This window comes from Macaca mulatta, chromosome 6 (assembly GCF_049350105.2).
Source record: "Macaca mulatta isolate MMU2019108-1 chromosome 6, T2T-MMU8v2.0, whole genome shotgun sequence".
Taxonomy (NCBI): Eukaryota; Metazoa; Chordata; class Mammalia; order Primates; family Cercopithecidae; genus Macaca; species Macaca mulatta.
In genome coordinates, this window is record NC_133411.1 from 160,837,139 (window position 1) to 160,856,826 (window position 19,688).

At 40.8% G+C, this 19,688-nt stretch overlaps 2 protein-coding genes across 3 annotated transcripts in view; one reads left to right on the forward strand and one right to left on the reverse strand.

Moving 5' to 3' along the window:
• GLRA1 (glycine receptor alpha 1) overlaps nucleotides 1–19,688 on the reverse strand; it is a 103,957-nt gene that overhangs the window by 72,966 nt on the left and 11,303 nt on the right. The gene's annotated exons all lie outside the window — the stretch shown is intronic.
• Nucleotides 3,231–4,108, forward strand: LOC714001 (histone H2B type 1-K). Its single transcript, XM_001110898.5, has one exon. It carries the CDS (start codon nucleotides 3,291–3,293, stop codon nucleotides 3,669–3,671), a length of 381 nt encoding a protein of 126 aa, XP_001110898.2. The 5' UTR covers nucleotides 3,231–3,290; the 3' UTR covers nucleotides 3,672–4,108.

The window sequence follows — 19,688 nt, forward strand, 5'->3', positions numbered from 1 at the left end:
CCAGCCACTGGCTCACTTAAAACCTTGGCACTGAGCCGAAGTGGAGGGAATGAAGACTCCGGGGGGTTAAGTTACTGGCCTCGGGTCACACAGCACTTCAAAGACAGAAGGAATTAGAACTTACATTTTCAAGTGTTGACTTATCCAAATGCTACAACGTAAGGGAAAGTCCTTCGTAAATTGTGAAGAGTATAAAATCATGATAGTCATGCTATTATTATGATTTATTTCTGAAGCTTGTTCTGCCCTGTTATATCCAAGCAAGTCAAAACATGTGTCTGAATTCTAGCAATCTGTATATACACTGCTCTGAATTTGCCACACTGAAAAATGGAGAGGAAATCGTTGTGAACTACCCAGTGATCCTCTGTTTTGTCGAGTGATTCACAATAGCATATTCTGAGAATCTCTAGTCCAGCCTCTCCCATATATTGTTTACCAGCTGTTTCCTGTTAGCACTTTCATAATTTTTGCCCTGTTTGTTTACTACCTCTATCATTCACTTAATTATTTTCATTAAATTGCCTCACTTCTTTCAAGCTTAAACTTACTTAAAAGGAAACTATATTTCACTACTCACAAATAGAAAACTAATATTACTTGCCGTAATGGAAGAGAACCATAATAGCAAATACAATGACAACAAGACAAAAAGAGAAGAGTTTACAATTCTAGTGATCTGCTGCTTGCCAATGTTCTGAGCCCAAGGCCTCCTCTAAGTTACAAAGGAAGTGCAGCAAGTGTAGGACAGGCGTTAGAGGCATATTAACACCTAACGAGACTTCTGGAGATAATAAGAACGATTGGAAGAGAATTGGTTCAATAATGATTTATTGTTATTGTGTCAATCACTTCAAATCCTCCTCCTCCCTCACTGTGCCCTAGGCCAAAAATTCTCAACTCTTTTCCAAATACAAAGGCTCCATATTAATGCCAAAGTAGCTATGCCTCCCTCCACTTGATAATCCTTGTACATTTCTGTCTATATTTAGACAGCACAATTTGCACAGGATTATTCAAAACTCCCCCTCTCCACCCCAGTGAATCTGATGTGCTGTGCATCTGTGTAGAGTAAATATGCACTGGGGAGCTCTTTTAGTACCACCATTCCCAGTTAACTTAAGCATTTGCTTATAGACCATGAGCTGCTGGACAGAAGAGCTGGGAATGAATCTGAGAAATAAAACACTCAATTGTTAAAATTTTCTGACCTTATGACAGTATTTGGAAATGATGCAGTTTTTTTCAGGGATTACTAAAATATGGTGGGTGAATCAGACTCAGTTTAGGCGGATTTGATTAATGGTAAATTTCAGAAAGACAGTGAGGTCTTCTGAGACCAAGTTTTCTATTCCTTACTGAGAAGGCTTATTACGATAGATGCACTGACTATACAAAACATTAGACTATTATACACAGAAATGAAAAATACTGAAAGCAATCTGGTGTTGCTTTGAAAATTCATAGGGTATTCTAGGACTATTTAGACACTCCTGCTTAATAATCTGAAGATCCTTACATCCTGAAGAGCTAGTTTTGATGGACAGGATGAGGAACAAATATATTTTAGTTTCTTTTTGTGTGTCTATGGATGTAGGTGAGTTTGTGTGATGTGAGCAGGTTTCTAGGTATGATGTATTAGGTATGTTATGTATACAAATAGATGGATGTTTATGGATGTATGTGGGGATTAGAGCATGCACTAGACTTTCCACCACCTTCTGGTCAGGGGATTTGTCACACTAAGAGACTTTGGTACTTAAAGGACCTCGGATGTTACTCCTAATGACAGAGACCATGCAAAGCTCCAGGAGTAGAGTTCAACAGAGGGGTTGGAGGCAGGGTGATGTAATGAAGTTGGGGGCTGTGTGACCTTCAGTGAGTCACTTCCCTTGTTGGCTTTCAGTTTCCCCAGTTATACAATGAAATTAAGATGATCTCTAAGAGCCCTTCCATCCCTCAGTCATCATTTTATGGGTCTATAATATTCCTTCTTTTTTTTTTTTTTTCATACACCTGGTCTGGGAATCCAGATTTGTCTGGACTTCTTTGGAGGAATGGGATTTTGTATCTTGGTTCTTCCTCACCTAGTCTCAAGACTTTTTTCTCCAAAGGGTCAATCTGTTTCTCAAGGTTTACTTGGAAGAAAGGCCAGATGAATGTTCAGATTCTCATTCTTCAGTTGCAGCATCAATTGGAAATAGGGAATCAATGTAAAACTGTCAATCTGAATTACAAATGAGCTAGGGTTGACAGTAAAACTGGGGAGAAACAATTTCAGCTACATTTTACATGGTACCACACCCCCAAGAACCACTCTGGGTTAGCAGAGGGGATCCCCCTAGTCGATTCCCTCTCTCCAGTTCACCATGAGCAGAGAAGTCCAGGAGGTCAGGATGGAAAAGGGGCAGAAGAGGGACTAAGAGGCTGAGAGCAACCAAGGGAAGGACCCATACAGCTGGAGGAGGAACTTGGAGGTGCAGATTGAGGACAGGGAGGTGGGAGGTGGAAGAGGAAGAGGACACTGTGAAAATGAAGGAGTTTGAGGCACGGTCAGCACTATAATTGAGGAATTCAGTAAGCACAGTGGACAGGTACCCAACTACACTTGGTGAGAGGATGAGAAGTCTCCAAGAGGCTTTGTGGAGAAAATGACGTTTTAAGTAAAACTTGAAGGTTAGGTATGGAGTTGGCCTGGAAAAATACAGGAGGAAGAGTGTTTGGGGTAGAAGGAACAGCATGTGTAGTTTAGAAGTGAGAGACAACTTGGAGAACTGAAAGAAGAGTTTAGTGTGTGTATGAAGGAGGGAGGGAGAGAAGAGAATGGGAAATGATGAGAAATGAAGATGAAACACTTGCGGGTAGGCTCTGTCTTGTTCAGTGCCTGGCAGGTAGTAGTAATTAAAAATTCGATTTGACTGGCCTTTGCCCTCTAATTATTTATTGTCCAGTAGATAGAATAGTTTAGGTACTTAAGAAATTATAAGAGGTTGCCACTCTGCTTAGGTGGCATAATTGGACTGCTATGGTGGCTTAGTGGTGGAAGGCAGTATTTGGGGGTAAGGCAGGGATTAATTAGAGAATTCGTCTGAGTTTTATTAATTGTAGCCTCTGTGTGCTTTTAGAAAGACCCAACATTTGCCATTTTCAAATTGTGTTTTCAGGGGAGAAAGCTTTCTCTTGCCCCATTGCCTGTGGGCTGTCTTTTTCTAAATGAAAAAGAAATAGTGATTACTTCCCGTTTTCTCGATCTGCTGTTAGTCCGCCTCGACTCGTAGTTCGCCCTCAACATGCCGGAGCCAGCGAAGTCCGCTCCTGCGCCCAAGAAGGGCTCGAAGAAGGCAGTGACTAAGGCCCAGAAGAAAGACGGCAAGAAGCGCAAGCGCAGCCGCAAGGAGAGCTACTCCGTGTACGTGTACAAGGTGCTGAAGCAGGTCCACCCCGACACCGGCATCACCTCTAAGGCCATGGGAATCATGAACTCCTTCGTCAACGACATCTTTGAGCGCATTGCGGGTGAGGCTTCCCGTCTGGCGCATTACAACAAGCGCTCGACCATCACCTCCAGGGAGATCCAGACGGCCGTGCGCCTGCTGCTGCCCGGGGAGTTGGCCAAGCACGCGGTGTCGGAGGGCACCAAGGCCGTCACCAAGTACACCAGCGCTAAGTAAACCTGCCAAGGAGGGACTTTCTCTGGAATTTCCTGATATGACCAAGAAAGCTTCTTACCAAAAGAAGCACAATTGCCTTCGGTTACCTCATTATCTACTGCATGCAGAAAAGAAGACTGAAGAATGCAACTATACCTAGATGAACTTACCCACAAGATAAAGCTGGCCTCTTGATCTCATTCAGATTCCAAAGAGAATCATTTACAAGTTAATTTCTTTCTCCTTGGTGCATTCCTTCTCCCTAATAATCATTTACTGTTCCTCAAAAAATTGTCTACATTACCCATCTCCTCTTTTGCCTCTGAGAAAGGGTACATAAGCTTCTGTACCCCACTGAGGGGTTGAGGTAGTTATTCTGTGGTCCCCAGCCCTGTACCTTAATAAATTTGTATGCCTTTTCTCTTAAAAAAAAAAAAAGAAAGAAAGAAAAAGAAATAGTGGATGGTGAGGAGGGGTGGGTGGGTGTCCTGGTCTTCTGGGAAGAGGTGGGGCTGAGCTGGGCTGGCACCCTTGGCTTTCTAGGCTGAGCCAGTTTCCTATCCCTGGCTCTGATCCCAAGGGACTTGGGGCTTGTCGTACAGCCTGGGCCCTGCTGGTCACCCTCAGCTTTGCCTGAGTTGGATCATCAGGTCAGCATCTGGCTTCCCCCAGCCAGCTGTGCAATTCTGATTTTATTTGATTGCAGTAAGGGGCTTAGGCTGGCCAGGGAGTGCTTGACATTTTATTACTGTCACTTCATGATCTGCTAAGCACCCCTGGGAACAGAATGTCACAGTTGGCATGCCCTGAGCCCAGTTCACCTCAGGGTCTTAGGGAACAAGACACCTCTCCCTCTTCCTGTCCTACCTCCCACAGTTATTACTGCCCCCTATAGGGAACCCTTATCTGAGTAAGAAGCACATGTATTTGCATATGATTTTCTTATTGTAGCAATGTAAAATCCTGGATTCTTGGAGCTGGACTAAACCTTAAAATCTCATCTGGTTCTGCCTCTGCACCTGAGGAAGTCTGGTCCTCTAGGGATCCCATATACTATGTAGCATCAGTTTCCATGTTTTCCTCTGGATAGCCTTCCATCCACTAACTCTCCTGCCTTATCGTATGTATCCCCACAAAGTAGGGCCACCTAGAGAAAGGTGAATGAGGTACCTAGCAAAATTTAAGGAGGCACTCCATCCCAGGGTTGCATAAGTGCCAATCCTGCACTTGCAGGAACCAGAGAGTGAGCACCTCCTTAAATTTTGTGCCTCACCTGCTTCACTCTAGTCCTGGCCCTGCTACAACATCCTAAATCCCTCAGCCTGGTCTATAGGGTGGGATTTCCTGTAGATTATCAAATCTATTCACCTGATGAGGGGGTCTCTTTATCTCTTACAGCATCCCACTTTATTTTCAAAAAGTTTCTTGTTTTTCTTGTTTGGTGGCAAGAAATGACATTAATTGAGCATCTGCTATTCCTAATGTGGACTCTGAATTGCACATTACATATTTTATCCCGTTTAATCCTCCAAACAGCCTGAGAGGCAGGGATGCCTGTCCCCATTTTACAGGTGAGAAAAGTGAGGCTTAATCAATTTTGTGGCTTGTGACTTGATCTCTCCAGCTCTGGCATTCCACACTGTATTTGCTTACATTACATTGACATTTTCTTTTTTCTCATCTTCCTTACTGTATGCGCATGTGTGAAGCCTGGAGTCAGGACAGCCCTGGTCTTTTCTGGTTCAAGCCAAACTTTCAGCTCTGTAACCTTCTTTTTTCTCAGAATTGGGGCCATCAAGGTGTTATATAGACAAAACCCTGAAATCATGATTTTCACAAATGTCTCTTCAGGCTCTCAATAAACATGGTTTTCATGAAGAGCCTGGCACACAGTCAGAGCTCAATAAATATTTGTTAAATGGATGATCTATACCTGAAATTCCAGAGGAAGCTTAATTTAGCTGTGCAGCATTATTTGGCATCAGTGATAGGATTTGACTGGAGTCCAAAGAGTTCTAAACTCTGGCCCTGATACTCTTAGTCAGCCCCTTGGGAAAATATTTAATGTCCTCAGGGAAAATACAAGGCAGAAAAATAAGAGAAAAAGTCATTTCTTTCAGTGGTATTCACACGAAATGTCTTGGACCACTGGCCTAGGTCAAACCTATGTTTACACATAAACCCTACATTCCTGCTTCCTTATGTCCCTATTTATAATTCTACCACAACCATCTCACTTTGCCCCAACTGTGTCTATGTGTCTTACTTGGAAAAATTTTCCCGTGCCTCTGACTTTCAGTGTTATTCTGCAGTCTGGTCCTATGGTGAAAGAATGCTTGGCTTAAGCCTGGGGGCATCAAGTGGCCCTCAGATGAGTTACAGTGTGAAGAATCCAGGGGGATTCTTCAGAGGCTTGAGTGTGGAAGAACAGGCCTTTTGGGTTTACTCTGACTGAGGGAAAGCTCTTAGCAGGCCCTACATAATCAGCATGCATCCCACAAGTTGGACAGAAGAGCAAATGGCTCTCATTACCTTCAATGCAGCCTTTTTTTTAATCAGATAAATCTCACTGGAGAAATGTGCCTTTGTACAGAATGGAGCCCAGGCTTCTGGACAGAAAGTTTTAGGAAAAAAGATTGCATTAATCAGCAGGCATTGGTCATTTGAGGTTGCAAAGGCCTGGGAGTATAGATAATGAGGAGACATAGCAACAGGATAAAAACAGATGAAGACATGATATTAGCTAATGACAGTAATGGCTATCATTCATTGATACTTCACATATTTCACTGTATTTAATCTCTTCTCAATACCATGACGATGACATCATTATCCCCATTTTACAGATGAGGAAGCTGACACTTTCATTTTCAGAAAATTTACCTGAGGTTATGCAGTTTGTAAATGGTAGCCCCATGAGACAACAGGTCTCTGAAGCCCATGGTATTAATCACTATAATATATTGACTCTTCCGAGTGATAGTGATTTGCAGAGTCCCTCTGAGGAGCCTCTCTGGTTCATGATATAACTGTTTCCTCATAACTCTGGAATTAAAACTAGGAATTTTAGAGCTCTGGGAATTGGAAAGTATGGGTTGGGAACAATGTAATTGATAATCACTTGCACACATGTAACACTTTCAGTTTTTATGGCACTTCTAAATCCATCACTACATTTGATCCTCACATCTGCCCTGTGACAGCATCTCCATGTCCAGGTGATGACAGCGAGGCTCAATTGAGAGGTAGGAGGCCTGCTCAGTCTCAGATGGTAGAACCATAACATAACTGGAGGGCTCCAGGTCTGGTCTGGGTTATCCTCTGCTTGACTCCTTGGCCGTTCCCCAGAACCAGTCATGATATGGAAAAACCTTCTCGACTGTTTATTACATCATTTCTATCACACTTGATCTGTAGTCAACTTGCCTTTTGTTTTGCCTTTTTCTCAGTTCACTCATCTTGAAAATAGTACCTGCCTTTACCAACTGCAGGTGTTTGAATGGCAGAAGGCCACAGTACTTTTACAGATGCTGTGGAAATAAACTCTCATTTCTCAGGTTAGTCAACTTTATTCATTAGGTACTTTTAGGTACTGATAATCTCATTTTAGATCACATTAGTTTATTATTTCATTTACTTATTTACTTAAAATAATTAGGAAGTGCCTATTATATTGTCAGAGATTGTACTAGGTGTTAGAGGAGGTTGCAAATAAAATAATAACAGCCAGCCCTAATTGAGTGGCTATAAAGTACTGTACTAGGCATTACACCAAAAGCTTTATTTGCAATACTTAATCCCCAAAATAACCCTTTGAGTTGGGGTATAATTTACCTCTGTTTTTCTGATGAGAAAAGTGAGGTCCATAGAGATTAAATAATTTATCCAGGTTCACCTGACCTTACAGACTTCTCTCTTAACTATATCAGTGATGAATGTGCAATAGCCGTTGCTTTCCAGGGGCTCTCAAACTAGTAGAGGAAAACTTATGTGAGAACAAATAAGTGCTTTAATATCCAGGGCCTTTAGAAAAAACCATACCACTTTTCCCTTCCAAGTCTATACTAGTTCAAACTCATAGTGGAAAAAAAAAGCCAAGTTGCAATGAACCCATAGGAAATGCATCAGCAAAACTGTAGTATTTATCCCAGAGAAAACAGAGGTTTCATAGGAGTGGAGCTTGGATGTGTGTGGTCTTCAAGCATCCAAAGACTATGATTCAAAGGAGGATGTTCAGAAAATAAACAATCCTTACTAGGCACTGAGGAAGAAATGATTTTAAATTGTAGAAAGGGCAATTTGGATTAAAACCTGAAGCTGCCTTTAATAAATGGAGTGACTGGTCTTCAGAAAGTGAACACTTAACTGTGAGTTGATAGGGTTTAGCTGAAGTGGGTATTTGCATGTAAATACAGAGTTTTAGGGACGCTCCAGGGCTCTAATAATGCTCTCTAAATAGCCTTTGTTGATTCCCCTGAATCCTTTAAGACAGAGTCAGAGCTGCAGCTTTGCTCAGCGGGGTGAAACTTCTTTGTTTCACTCAGCAGGTTCCAAAGTCTTGGGCAAGAAGTGAGTAGCAGAGTCATAGAATTATGAGACCTGGTCATCCTGTGCATTAAAAAAGACATTCACTGATCACCTGCTATAAATTAATAAATGTATATTATACCCCTGCAAGACTATCATCTCCATTTTATAGATAAGAAAACTGACTCAGAGATTAACTGAGAATAGCAAAGGCTACTACCAATGACCAAATACTTTCTAGGTGCCATCCACAAGTTAAGAACTGTTCCATACGGGTGTTCTAATCTTCCCAACAACTTTATGAAGCATCAAACATTTCCTTTTCTATTTTTCAGATGAGAAAACTGAGACTTGGGGAGATTGATAGACTTAATCAAGGTGAGTTAGTGGCAGAGCTGATATATAAATCTAATCGAGGTGAAATTTTGGCATAGGTTTTGGAGCCGCTGTTCAAATCTGCTAAAACAGCTCACTCAATTCAAATATGCATGATTTTAAGTTTCTACTCTTCTGTGGTTTAGTATAACCTTCTAGAAGGAATATTCACTTAGGAGAATTCAGGAAAAGTATCATTGACACCCTGTGGGACTTAATGAGGTGGAAGGAAGAGTGATGGATGATGAAGAAACGACAAGGCTTTGTGGCCAATGCCCCTTTACCCTTTCAGGATAAAGGAGCTCTAGGGTCCTTGCTGAGGTTTTCTTCTCTTCTTGGGATTTCTGTCCTTTTTACCCTGTACCTTCAAGATCCTCCAGCAGGTCACCTCTTTCTAACGCACAGGGGGACCAAATGGGGTCCTGAGTCCCACTGCCTTCTGCCACTTGTTGCATGTCTCAGAGGCAAAGAGAAGCAACCTTGGAAATGCAACAAGCTGTGGATATGGAGTCAGAGATTCTGGTTTGCAGAATTCTACCTGTTGCAATTCTTCCTTGTATGATCTTGGGCAAGTCCTTTATTACGTGTAACCTTCAGCTTCCTCATCCATAGTGTGTAGATAGCTCCTGTTCTAACTTTTAAATTACTATTTAAAATAATGTGGAAGAAAGCATAAGAACTTGTTTTCTGGCTGAAACGGCATGCTCCAGGGCTAAGCACATAGACTCTGGCATCAAATCCAGGCTCTGGCTTTTACTAGCTGTGTGACCTTGGGCAAGTTCCTTATTCTGTCTAAATCTTTGTTTCTGCATCTGTAAAATGAGGGTGATAGTAGTTGTTGCTCATAAGGTTTTTGTAAGGAATAAGCATTTTTTTTACAGTGCTTACTTTGGTGCATGGCACAGTGTACATGTTCAATACAATTTTTATGGCTTCAAAGAGAGTTGGTGGATCTAGGCTATGTGATGGGGGATGAATATATGAACTTCCAGAAGCTTTTTGTGCTTTATATTGGAATCTAGAAGGGCCACCCACTCTGACCCTAGAAGAGTACCACAGCAATCTCAGGTAGTTCTACTATGCTCTTAGTAATTTATCTGTTATGTAGTAAATTAATAGCATTACTTTGGCATTTCAATCAATAGGACTAAGATGAGCCGATGGTAACAGAGTAGTAATTGCTGCTGCACATATGGAAACTGTCCAGTGGCAAAAACTATTTTTCACAAGTTGGCTGGTTACCCTCAGACCAGATTCTTTCAATTCTTAAAAAAAAAAAAAAAAATTCCTCTGAGATTAAAGCAAAAAATGCACATTGGAAAAACACAATGGGGTTCAAGGAAAAAAATGAAAACCCACCTGGGAATCGCATTATCTAGATATCTACTGTTGACATATTGCTAAATTTCTTCCAGGATTTTTTTCCTCTACAGATTATAATCAGTGTTGTTTCCTCTTTTATTTTTTGACTGAAGATTCTAAATGAGCATTTTCTATTGCTATTAAACCTTTAGAAACACAATTTTAAATGAGTGCATATGCCAGTGTGTGGCTGGCATATGCAGTCATTTAAAATTAGTATTCATTTTGCTCTCCCACAGTTGATAGGCGTTTATATTATTTTCAATTTTTAGCTATCATAAATTATGCTGGAAAAACCCCCTTGGTCACAAACCTCTGTTCATGTCCTAGAAGCAAAATTGCTGAGTCAAAGCTAGAAATATTTCTGAGACAGAAAGGCTGTAGCAGAGTGAAGGAGCCCCTCCCCATCCCCCAGGACCAGCAACTTGGCTCTCATTGAAAATTAATTCTTCATAAGGCAGTGTGCTAGGGGCAAGGGCTGAAGGCAACGGCGAGTAAGTAAAAGTTGAAAAGGAGAGAGGTGACTGCTTCCACTTTTTCCCTTTTTCTCCACTGACTCACATTGCCCATGAAATTGTAGACATTGGAACGTGCTGGAGGGGAGAAAGAGCTCTTAGTAACAGATTGTTCAGAAGCCCAACATCGCTTCGTGCTTTGCATTTCCTTTTCTGTTAAATTGCCCTGCATATGTCTTCTGCCTGTGTCATATTCATTTTTTTTTTAATCCCTCAAAGTACTTACATTTTGTAAGCATTCCCTAAATGCTCGAAATGGGGGGTAGGATAGCATGGTGGACTCAAATCTGATTCTGCCATTTATTAGCTGGTTCTGATTTATTAGCTGTGTGATCATTTAACACTTTCAAATTTGTTTCCTTATCAGTTAAATAAAGGTAATAATAGGGATACTTTCTAGAATTGTTGGGCGAAGCAAGAAAATATGTATCAAGTGAGAATTGCAGTGCCAGGCACAGAGGAACTACTGAGTATGTTAGCAATTATTACAAAGAAAAATAAGGTTCAAATAATCTGCACTAAAATCTTATGCCAACCTAAGTTTAACCTAATAATTCTTAAGAACTTCAGAAAAATCTGAAGACTGAGTCAGGAATGCAGGAAATACCGGATGTGGGCTATACTTCACATCTTGGCTAATTTATTATATTCAGTTGTAGGTCCTGCATTTTAAGAGGGACATTAACAGGCTGGAGCAGGTTCAAAAGGGAACAATTGGGCTGGTAAACAAACTTGAAATTGACCTGTAAGGAATAATTAAAGACTCTGTGGGTGTTTGACTCAGAGAAGACTTAGGCAGAAGGGATTGGTCGGTTGGGCTGTTAGGAGAGGAGGGACCCAACTTAATAAAATAATGATTTGAGTATTTTTATTTTCCAGACATCTAGCTTTGCAAATAGTATTTATTTTTTCTTCTCCAAAACACTACACGAGGTACATATTTGTGTTCCTATTGTACAGATGAAGTAACAGGCACAGAGGCAGAAGTGACTTGACAGTTAATGTGGTTAATAGATGGAATGGTAGGAATGGAGCCAGGTCTTTCTAATTCTACAGTTTGAGTACCTTCTACAGCCCACTGACTTGTTCCAAGTGACTAGGGAAGGCCTGTCGGATTTTAAAGAGCAAAGTGGCTGCCTGATACATGTGAGGAAAGAATATTTAGACCATTAGAGCCACCCAATAATGGAAGAAGCTGCCTAAGTAGATAATGAGTTTCTTGTCACTGGAAGTATTCAAGGAGAGGCTGAACTTCTGCTCAGTAGCATGCTGTAAGGATGACAGCTGAGGAGTGGGCTGGAACTGTGACTTTATTACTTACTTGGATGTTCTTGAAAGTTGCTTAACTTCTCTGAGCCTGTTTCTTCATCTATAAATTGAGAATATGGCCTAATTTTAGAAGACTTACAAAAAAATTATAGATAAATTGTTTAGCCAAGAAGCTGGTATACAGAAGTTGCTCTTTATATATTAAGTGAAAAATTATCTATAATCTTTCTATTTATATCTGTGGCTCTCATTTATTTGGTGACACTGCCTACTCACTTCTTCATTGGGAAAAATTTTAGACTTGGAAAGGTCACCTCCTGGGTGAGTATTTTACTTCACTTCTGCAGTGGCAGGTACATGGTAATTTCTGTCCCCTTAGGCAAATGACAGGTTGGACTTTAAAACATGAGCAGTGGAATAAACAAAAGGAAGAATGTTTAGACTGAAATGTTAAGCAATAGAATAGACATTATTGGGGGAAAGATTAGAACCACACAGCTAATAAACCATGTCACCCTGTGGATCAAATATCAGATGGGTTCGAGGAGCCCACTATATGCCCAGCACTGTGCCATGTGCATTAGAGTTCAATCAATTGGAGGCACTGTCTTTGTCTACAAAGGTCGCAAGGCCTGGGATGGCTCAGACAGTTGTGAAAAGATTAGCTGATAGGACTGAGTGTTATTCTATATCTTTTGGTTTGGATTGCAGCCCCTGGGCAATTAGGGAAGGGATGCTCAGAGGCAAGAGATGGAGAAGATGACCTTGCAAGGTCTCTTTCTTGCCTGGGATTTTCTCCTTTTGATGATTCCCAGGATTCTTTCTAGCAGGCACAATGCTGTAATGTTGCAGTTGCGGCTCCCTTGGGCACATTCACTAGTCGTTTCCCCAGGACTTTCCCAGAGCCTGGGAATATGCTAATAATTGTTGTCCATTATCTGACCTGGAGGAGGAAGAGGTAGATGAGGAAAAGGAGGAAGAGGTGAGGAAGAGGAGGAAGGGCCGCCCTTCTGAGGGCTCTCTCAGCAGCCTTCCTTCCTGGGCTTGAGAACAAGGCAGCATCCTGCCTCCTCCCAGGTATCTACTCAGGCTCCTATTCTGTAGACATCAGTCTAGACTCCTACCAACATCAACCATGGGTCCCACCAGCAAGAAACATGGAGTTAGTTGCATGAAGAGAAAGCGTTTATTGTTGGAATTCGTGATGTGATGATCCTTCCTTTTCTTTCAACAAGATAAGCAGATTCCAACTGCTTTGGAAAATGTCTTCCTTTCTCTCTCTTGTTTCCTCCTCCTGTCATCATTCCTCCTTAACTTTTGCTTCTTCCCTCCTGCATTCTTTTTCCCTTCTGGTTTCTCTACCTTCTTCGTTTTCCTTCATTTGTTTCTGAATCCTGGGATGATGGAGTTGAGAGCAATCTTAGAAGTCCTCTAGTACAGTGTACTAATTCATTTTACAGATGAGAAGAATGCATTTCCAAGAGAGAAAGAGATTCACAGAATGAGTCCTTGGTGGAACCCAGAGTAGACCTGAGTTGAGCGCTCTTCCCTCTTTATTACTCTGCTTATCTCCACATTTCTCTCCCCTTTCTTGTTTTATTTTTTAATTGTTCATTTTATATCTTGCTCAATACTCTTTCTTCTCTTTTGTTTCTTCTTAATCCCATAATGTTAAATGGAAAGAAAATCAGGACTTTGGGTAGAAGAATTGAAAGAGAAGTGTGTTGTCAAGTTCTTTCCATCGTGGCTGTGATTTGGGGTGAGCCCCTCAATTTTACTCCTCAGCGTCTCTATCTACTTTCTCCATCCTACCCTGCCACGTCTTTGGAGGGGTTTGTCCACTGTCTCTCTCCGTATGAAGACTTTGAACTTGAATTGCCAAGGTGCCCTAAAGGGTTCCTAGGTTGGTAAGGTCACTGCTTTAGTCCCTTCATCTACAAACTGAGGATGATCATCGTACTTTCCTCATAGGGTTGCTATAAAGATGAAATAGGTAATACATATCAAGTTTTTTGAAAAGTTTCTGGCATATAGTAGGTTCTAAATACATGTTATTCATATTTGCTAGTATTATTAATTATAAATATTATTATTTAGAGGGATTTCTGTCCTTAAGGAGAAGGGTTGAGAGTCACAGATGTCATTCTAATAAATAAGGAGAGAAAAGAAAATTATGAACATAGCTCAGATAAAGACTTGGCAAATTACACAAAGGGTGACCTGATCTCAGCTGTGCTCTGCCTCCTGAATGTGTCCACTTTTTAACCAAAGGCACCATCTTTTCTACAACTATTTGAATTCAAATTGTAGCCCATGTCCATGACTTACCCTGAGAAGAAGCTGTTTGGAACTTAAGAGTAAAGTTAGGCCTTGCTCAGAACTGACCCAGTTTAAGAAGTCCTTCTGATACTTTCCATTTTCTCCCAGGTAGTGTTTAAGATGTGACGACAGAGTGCTGTATTCTCCAAACCAAAATCACTTGCATATCATATCACGAGTTTTGCCCAATTTATGTACTGTTATTTAATTTATTTTTAGTTTGATTTTTAGTCTTAAATGTTATCAATATCATAATGGAATTGGTAAGTTCTGGTCCCTAGTAAAATAAAATAAGAGAACATTATCCTGTACCATTATAGTGTATCTTGTACACTGTTGGTGTAACTCTGATTTGATTTTAGGGAAAGTTGTCTTGGTGATAAGAGACTTGGAATTCTCAGTTCTTGTCTAGGCTGGACATTAATTTACTGTTGACTTTGGACAAGTCCCTTTCCCTCTGGCCACAGTTCCTCCCTGAGAACTAAAGGAATTGGGACATATAATTCTTTCCATTTCTAACTTTTTTTTTTGTCATGAGTATTTTATGAAATTGCACAGTGAATTGTGTAGGGCTCCAGTCACCCTGATGAGAGTATGTACCATCAATCACGTTGTTCTGAGCACCTAATTCTATAATATAACTCTAGCCTTCCATTTTCCAGTGACAATTTGCTTCCAGCACAATTACTTCTGTGGGAACAGCAACTTCCATTTGTTCAGAAAATTCTTCTAAATACACCAAATAGTTTCAGCCTCTAGGCTGGTTTTTACTTAGAGAAAGCACAATCGACACGGCACTGGTTTGGGTGACTCCACATGTCTTTCTTTCCTACCTGGTACAGGTTGCCTTTTGTTAAGGTGGGCACTAAGTTTGATTGAATGCCCATGCTCTCTGGAATCCTCTTTTATTAAAAAATATATTTTCCAGCTTTTCAAAAGTAATATATATTGTTGTAAAACATTCAAGTATTACAGGAATATTTAATGCAGGAAATAAAAGTTCCCCATGGTCTCATTCTCAAGAGATAATAACAACTATAAGCAGTTTTCAGTCCATTTCTGTAGATTTCTTCCCCATAAGAGAACATTAATACATATAAAAAAATAAAAATGGGATCCTGCTATACAAACGGTTTTGCTATTTGCCTTCCCTTCTCTCTCCACTTCTCGTAATCATTCATCCTGGCCATTTTTGACTTTTCTGCATGGAATGAGGTTGCCTGCCCATGATACTAACTGGCTGTGTGACTTTGAATGAATCATTTTTCCCCTCAGGGTTTCAATTTCCTCAACTAGAAGAAGAAACAGTCCTCTACAACCTGCCCATCTCCTATTATATAAGGCTTAAGGGAGATAATGGAGATGTATGAAAGTGTAGGTGCCCTGAGGGTGGATTTGATAGTAGACTGTTCTCTGTCACCCTCTCCTGCTTTATTGGGTTTAGAGCACTTACTAGGTCCTGCAATTCTATAGTTTTCCAATTTGTCTATTTGTTTGTACCCCCCACTAGTTATTTGTTTGTACCCCCCACTAGAAGTTAAGGTGTGTTAGAGCAGGGACCATGAATCTTCTGTTCCTCAATGTATCTATCCCCAGAACTTAGAACAACTCCTGGTTATTGTAGGAATTAATAAATATTTTTTGGATAATGAACAAATTATCCTCTCTCAGCTGGGCTTCTAATTGATAGAAAGGCCATTGGGAGAGAATAGGGTAGAGCAGGAATGGGATGAGCCAACTTAACAGGGTGGATGCCTGGCCTACCCAGTGGCCTTGAGCTCAACAGCATTCAGCTTGACTGTTCTGCAAGCCTTTTTCCTTTGTTTGCTTCACTCTCCTGATACTCTTTGCCTACCTGGTAAATTAGTCATTCTTTATGGCCCAGTTTAATTATCCTGAGTCCTGTGAAATGTCTTCAATTTATACTGTTTCCCACCTCCAGACAGAGTTAACCAGGCTCTTTCGTATGCTCCCGCAACACTTTGCACCTATCTTACTTTAATTATAGTAATAGTGGTTTTCCTGCTTTGTACAGTTGCTGTGTGCCATATGCAATGCCAACTATCTATATGCCTTCTCCCTTTTAATATGTATGATAATCTGTCCGGAAGAGATAATTATAATTCCCATTTAACAGATGAGGAAAACTGAGACTTAGCAATTTTAAAAATAATCTTGCTCCAAGGCATACACATAGCAAGTAGTATAACTAGGATTTTGGAATATGTATAATTGATTCCCAAGCTAGAGTTTTTAACTGCTGGGCCTTCAATATGCCAACTTAATTTAAGAATTAGATAATGACAGCTGGAAAGACCCATAGCCTTTACATAGTTCCATCTCATTTTAGGCATGGAAAAGCTGAGACTAGTTACAAAGTTAGAGCAGAATTTGCAGCGGAAGGAAAATCTTGCTGTAATATCTAGGCTGTCCAATTTTGGGCAGCATAAGGCATTACATTTTTTACTAGGCCGTATCACCTCCTTTTTTCAGTAGGCATAGCTTTTTACACTCCAAGACATATTCAATACATTTATTCAAGGCACCCTCTCTCTAGGCATGATGCAGTCTTTTACTTGGCTCCTGTGAAGACTGTTTTTCTTTTCTTTTTTCCTACTAGATGTTTTAGGTCACATTGAGGAAACTACCTTTAACTGAGGTAAGTCCATACTTTCTTCATGTTTAAAATTATTTTAGAAAGGTTTCCTTGTCTTATGGAAGGGGCTTCTCCACAGGACTTGGTGATGGTGAAGAGCAGCCTTGTTTATAATGGCTCAGATGTTTCGAGAGGCCCAGAGTTTGGACATGCCCTGTCAGAGAGCAAGGGTAAGGTTGAGCAAGCAACTCACTGCAACAGCTATGGAGCCAGAGCTGCGCCGCCATATCTAGCTCACACTCTCACTGTGACTCATTTCTTGGATCAGAAAGGGGTCATGGTGAGATACAGCAGTGCTTTAGGGTTGGTTGTTTGGAATCTTTCAGGTCCTGGGCTTCTGCAGAGCCAATAGAAGGAGGATGGGAACAGACACGTGGGGACAAAGCAATTTGATTTAACAAACACTGAGTGTCTGATATACATGAACCCCTGGGATGACATCTATGAGGGGGTAGTGGAGTTAGCTGAAAACTCTGGAAAGCACCAGGGGATGTTTTCCTTTTCTTCTTGTTTGCTTTTCATATGCATCAAGAAATTCATTAAGCGCTAATCTTTGAGGGGCTTACAATCCAACAGGAAAGCTAGAAGGGCACCCAAATGTATGTAAGGTCACTTTAAACAAACTAAGTGCTAAGGATAATGCCTATATTTCCAAGAGGATTTAGGAAGGAGAGTCCATGCCCAGTTGGGGCTAGGCATAGACGCAATCCAGGGACAATTCATGGAGGAAATGACGCCAGACATAGGTTTTAAGGCATGGATAGCATCTCAGAGAGGAGAGGAAATTACCATTTGTTAAGGGATTGTGCTCTGATAGGAAAATGTGTTTGAAGTGGGACTTCGTGTATCTATCAGTGAAGTTGTTATTCTCAGTTTTTAAGATGAGGAACTTGAGGCTCAGGAAGATTGAGCAAACTGCCAAGACTATACAGCAAGGAAGTAACATAGGCAGGATTCAAAATCAGATGAGTTTGAACCTAGAGCTGGTTGGTGTATCTTTTAAGGCAGAGTGAGGGGGGAGCTTTACCAGATTTATGGAGAGTATAGGGCACAACATGAGTTACAATACAGAGATGAGACTTATGGATGTGCTGCTTATGAACAGTGAGAAATCCATTTTGGGTTGGAATTCAGTTTGTGTGAAATAAAGGAGTTGGAAATAGCAGTGGGTGCTGTGTGCGGCAAGCTGAGAGTTTCATATTATATTAAAACCTGGCATTTTCAAGAGAAGGGCAGCACAACTGCAAAAATGCATGAGGTAGATCCATATGCACACTGACAAGGTATTCCTGAGCGATAAAAGAGAAGTTGCCAAACATGGTGTTTAGAATAATCCCATTTTTTGTAAAACAGAAGCAGCTTACTAAGGTAGCACAGCAGCTAAGGGATGTCTGAAGCCACACTTCCTGGATTCCAATCCCACACTGACACTTCCAAGCTGGGTGATCCTAGGAAAATGATTTAACCTCATCTGTACAATGAAATGAATAATAGTATATGATTTATAGGAATGTTCTGAAGGTTACATGGGTTAAGTTCTATCCAGCTCTTAGAAAGGTGTCAGGCACATAGGAAGCACTCATGTTTTTGTTATTGTTATGTTATTAAAACCATTTAGGAGGATGAATATCAAGCTGTTAAGTGATTTATCCTAAGAAGTAAGATTTACGTGTATTTTAGTTTCAAACATATCTCCTTATGCTGTTTAATATTTTACAACAAATACACTTTATAGTGTATAAAACAAAATAAAGGAAAACAAAATGACAAACCAGCAGGTCTATTTTAAGAGTTGGTAGTAGGGGACTTTATTTCTACTGTATTCTTTTTCTCTAGTAGCAATAAGGCTGGTAGGGACACATTAGAAAATGTCTCTGGTGTCACCCAGAGAGCTATTGAAAACAGATGTCTGAGACTGCATTGCCTGGGTTTCCCACAAGCCATGTCAGGAGTGATGCCAATGGCTATTACGGAGGGCTGGCCCTTTCTGCTCCCCCTGCCTCATCTGGGCTGGATGTGGTTTCCTGGCTTAAAGATGTTATGAAAAGCCTGCTTTGAAGGTCTGCTTTGGGAGTGATACATCTGGGGCATGTGGTGAGATCTTTAGTGCATGAGGCTGAGCACATACAGAAGATAAGGGAGACTGGGGAAAGTTCTCTCTGTCTGGGGGTTAGAGAACACAGCTAAAAATGTCTTTGGTCTGAGTAAAAGGGACCAAGATTTTAAAAAATTCTTTTCCTGGGCCAGAGACTATGCTGCCCTTCTTCTTGACCTCCTGACTCAGTCAGAAATTCTCCCCCACCATCCTGGCTAGCTTTCTCAATGAAATGATCTTGGTCACAAGGCAGGTGGGACAAAGGAGAAAGGACCTTCAGTGGCTGACCATCTCTACCCCTTGACAGAGCTCTAACCACACACCTTATGATGGGGGTGGGAGCTAGTGCAATTTCTCTTGTGTGTCAAGGATAGAGATTGAAAGCTTGTATCTACTTACAGATGCATGTTAATAACTTTTTAACTATCCAGAACCACCTGCAAGAGATTAGCTCTTGATTTTCTAGAGAGGCAAATTCATATCTTTCATCTCTCTCATCCAGTCTAGTCTCCTCCTTCCTCCTCCCTGGTTCTTTCTTAGAGTAATAGTGGCAGGGTAATGGTGAAAGGAGTGTTTTCTACAGTCACGCCCAATTTTGAATCCTAGCTCTGCCTTTTACTAGTTGTCTTACCTTTGGCAAGTTACATAACCTGTTTATGTATCAGTCTTGTCTCCTGTAAAATGGGGATAGAATAGTACTTTTTATAATAGAACGTAATAGTATTTTTTGAGAATTATGAGATAGGGCATATGATGTTATTAGCTTAGTCTCTAGCATTCAATAAACACTCGGTAAATGCTAATGATTATTTTTAATGAGTTATTGCAGTTGGGGCTGAGATGGGGCATCATGAGGGAAGGCAGAAGGGAAGGTTCAGGAAGAAAGGAATATCTGTTTGCAGTTATCTGTTAACATATAA

Bases quoted from the DNA above. Each gene is read 5' to 3' on its own strand.
- LOC714001 (XM_001110898.5), top strand. From the start codon at position 3,291: ATGCCGGAGCCAGCGAAGTCCGCTCCTGCGCCCAAGAAGGGCTCGAAG.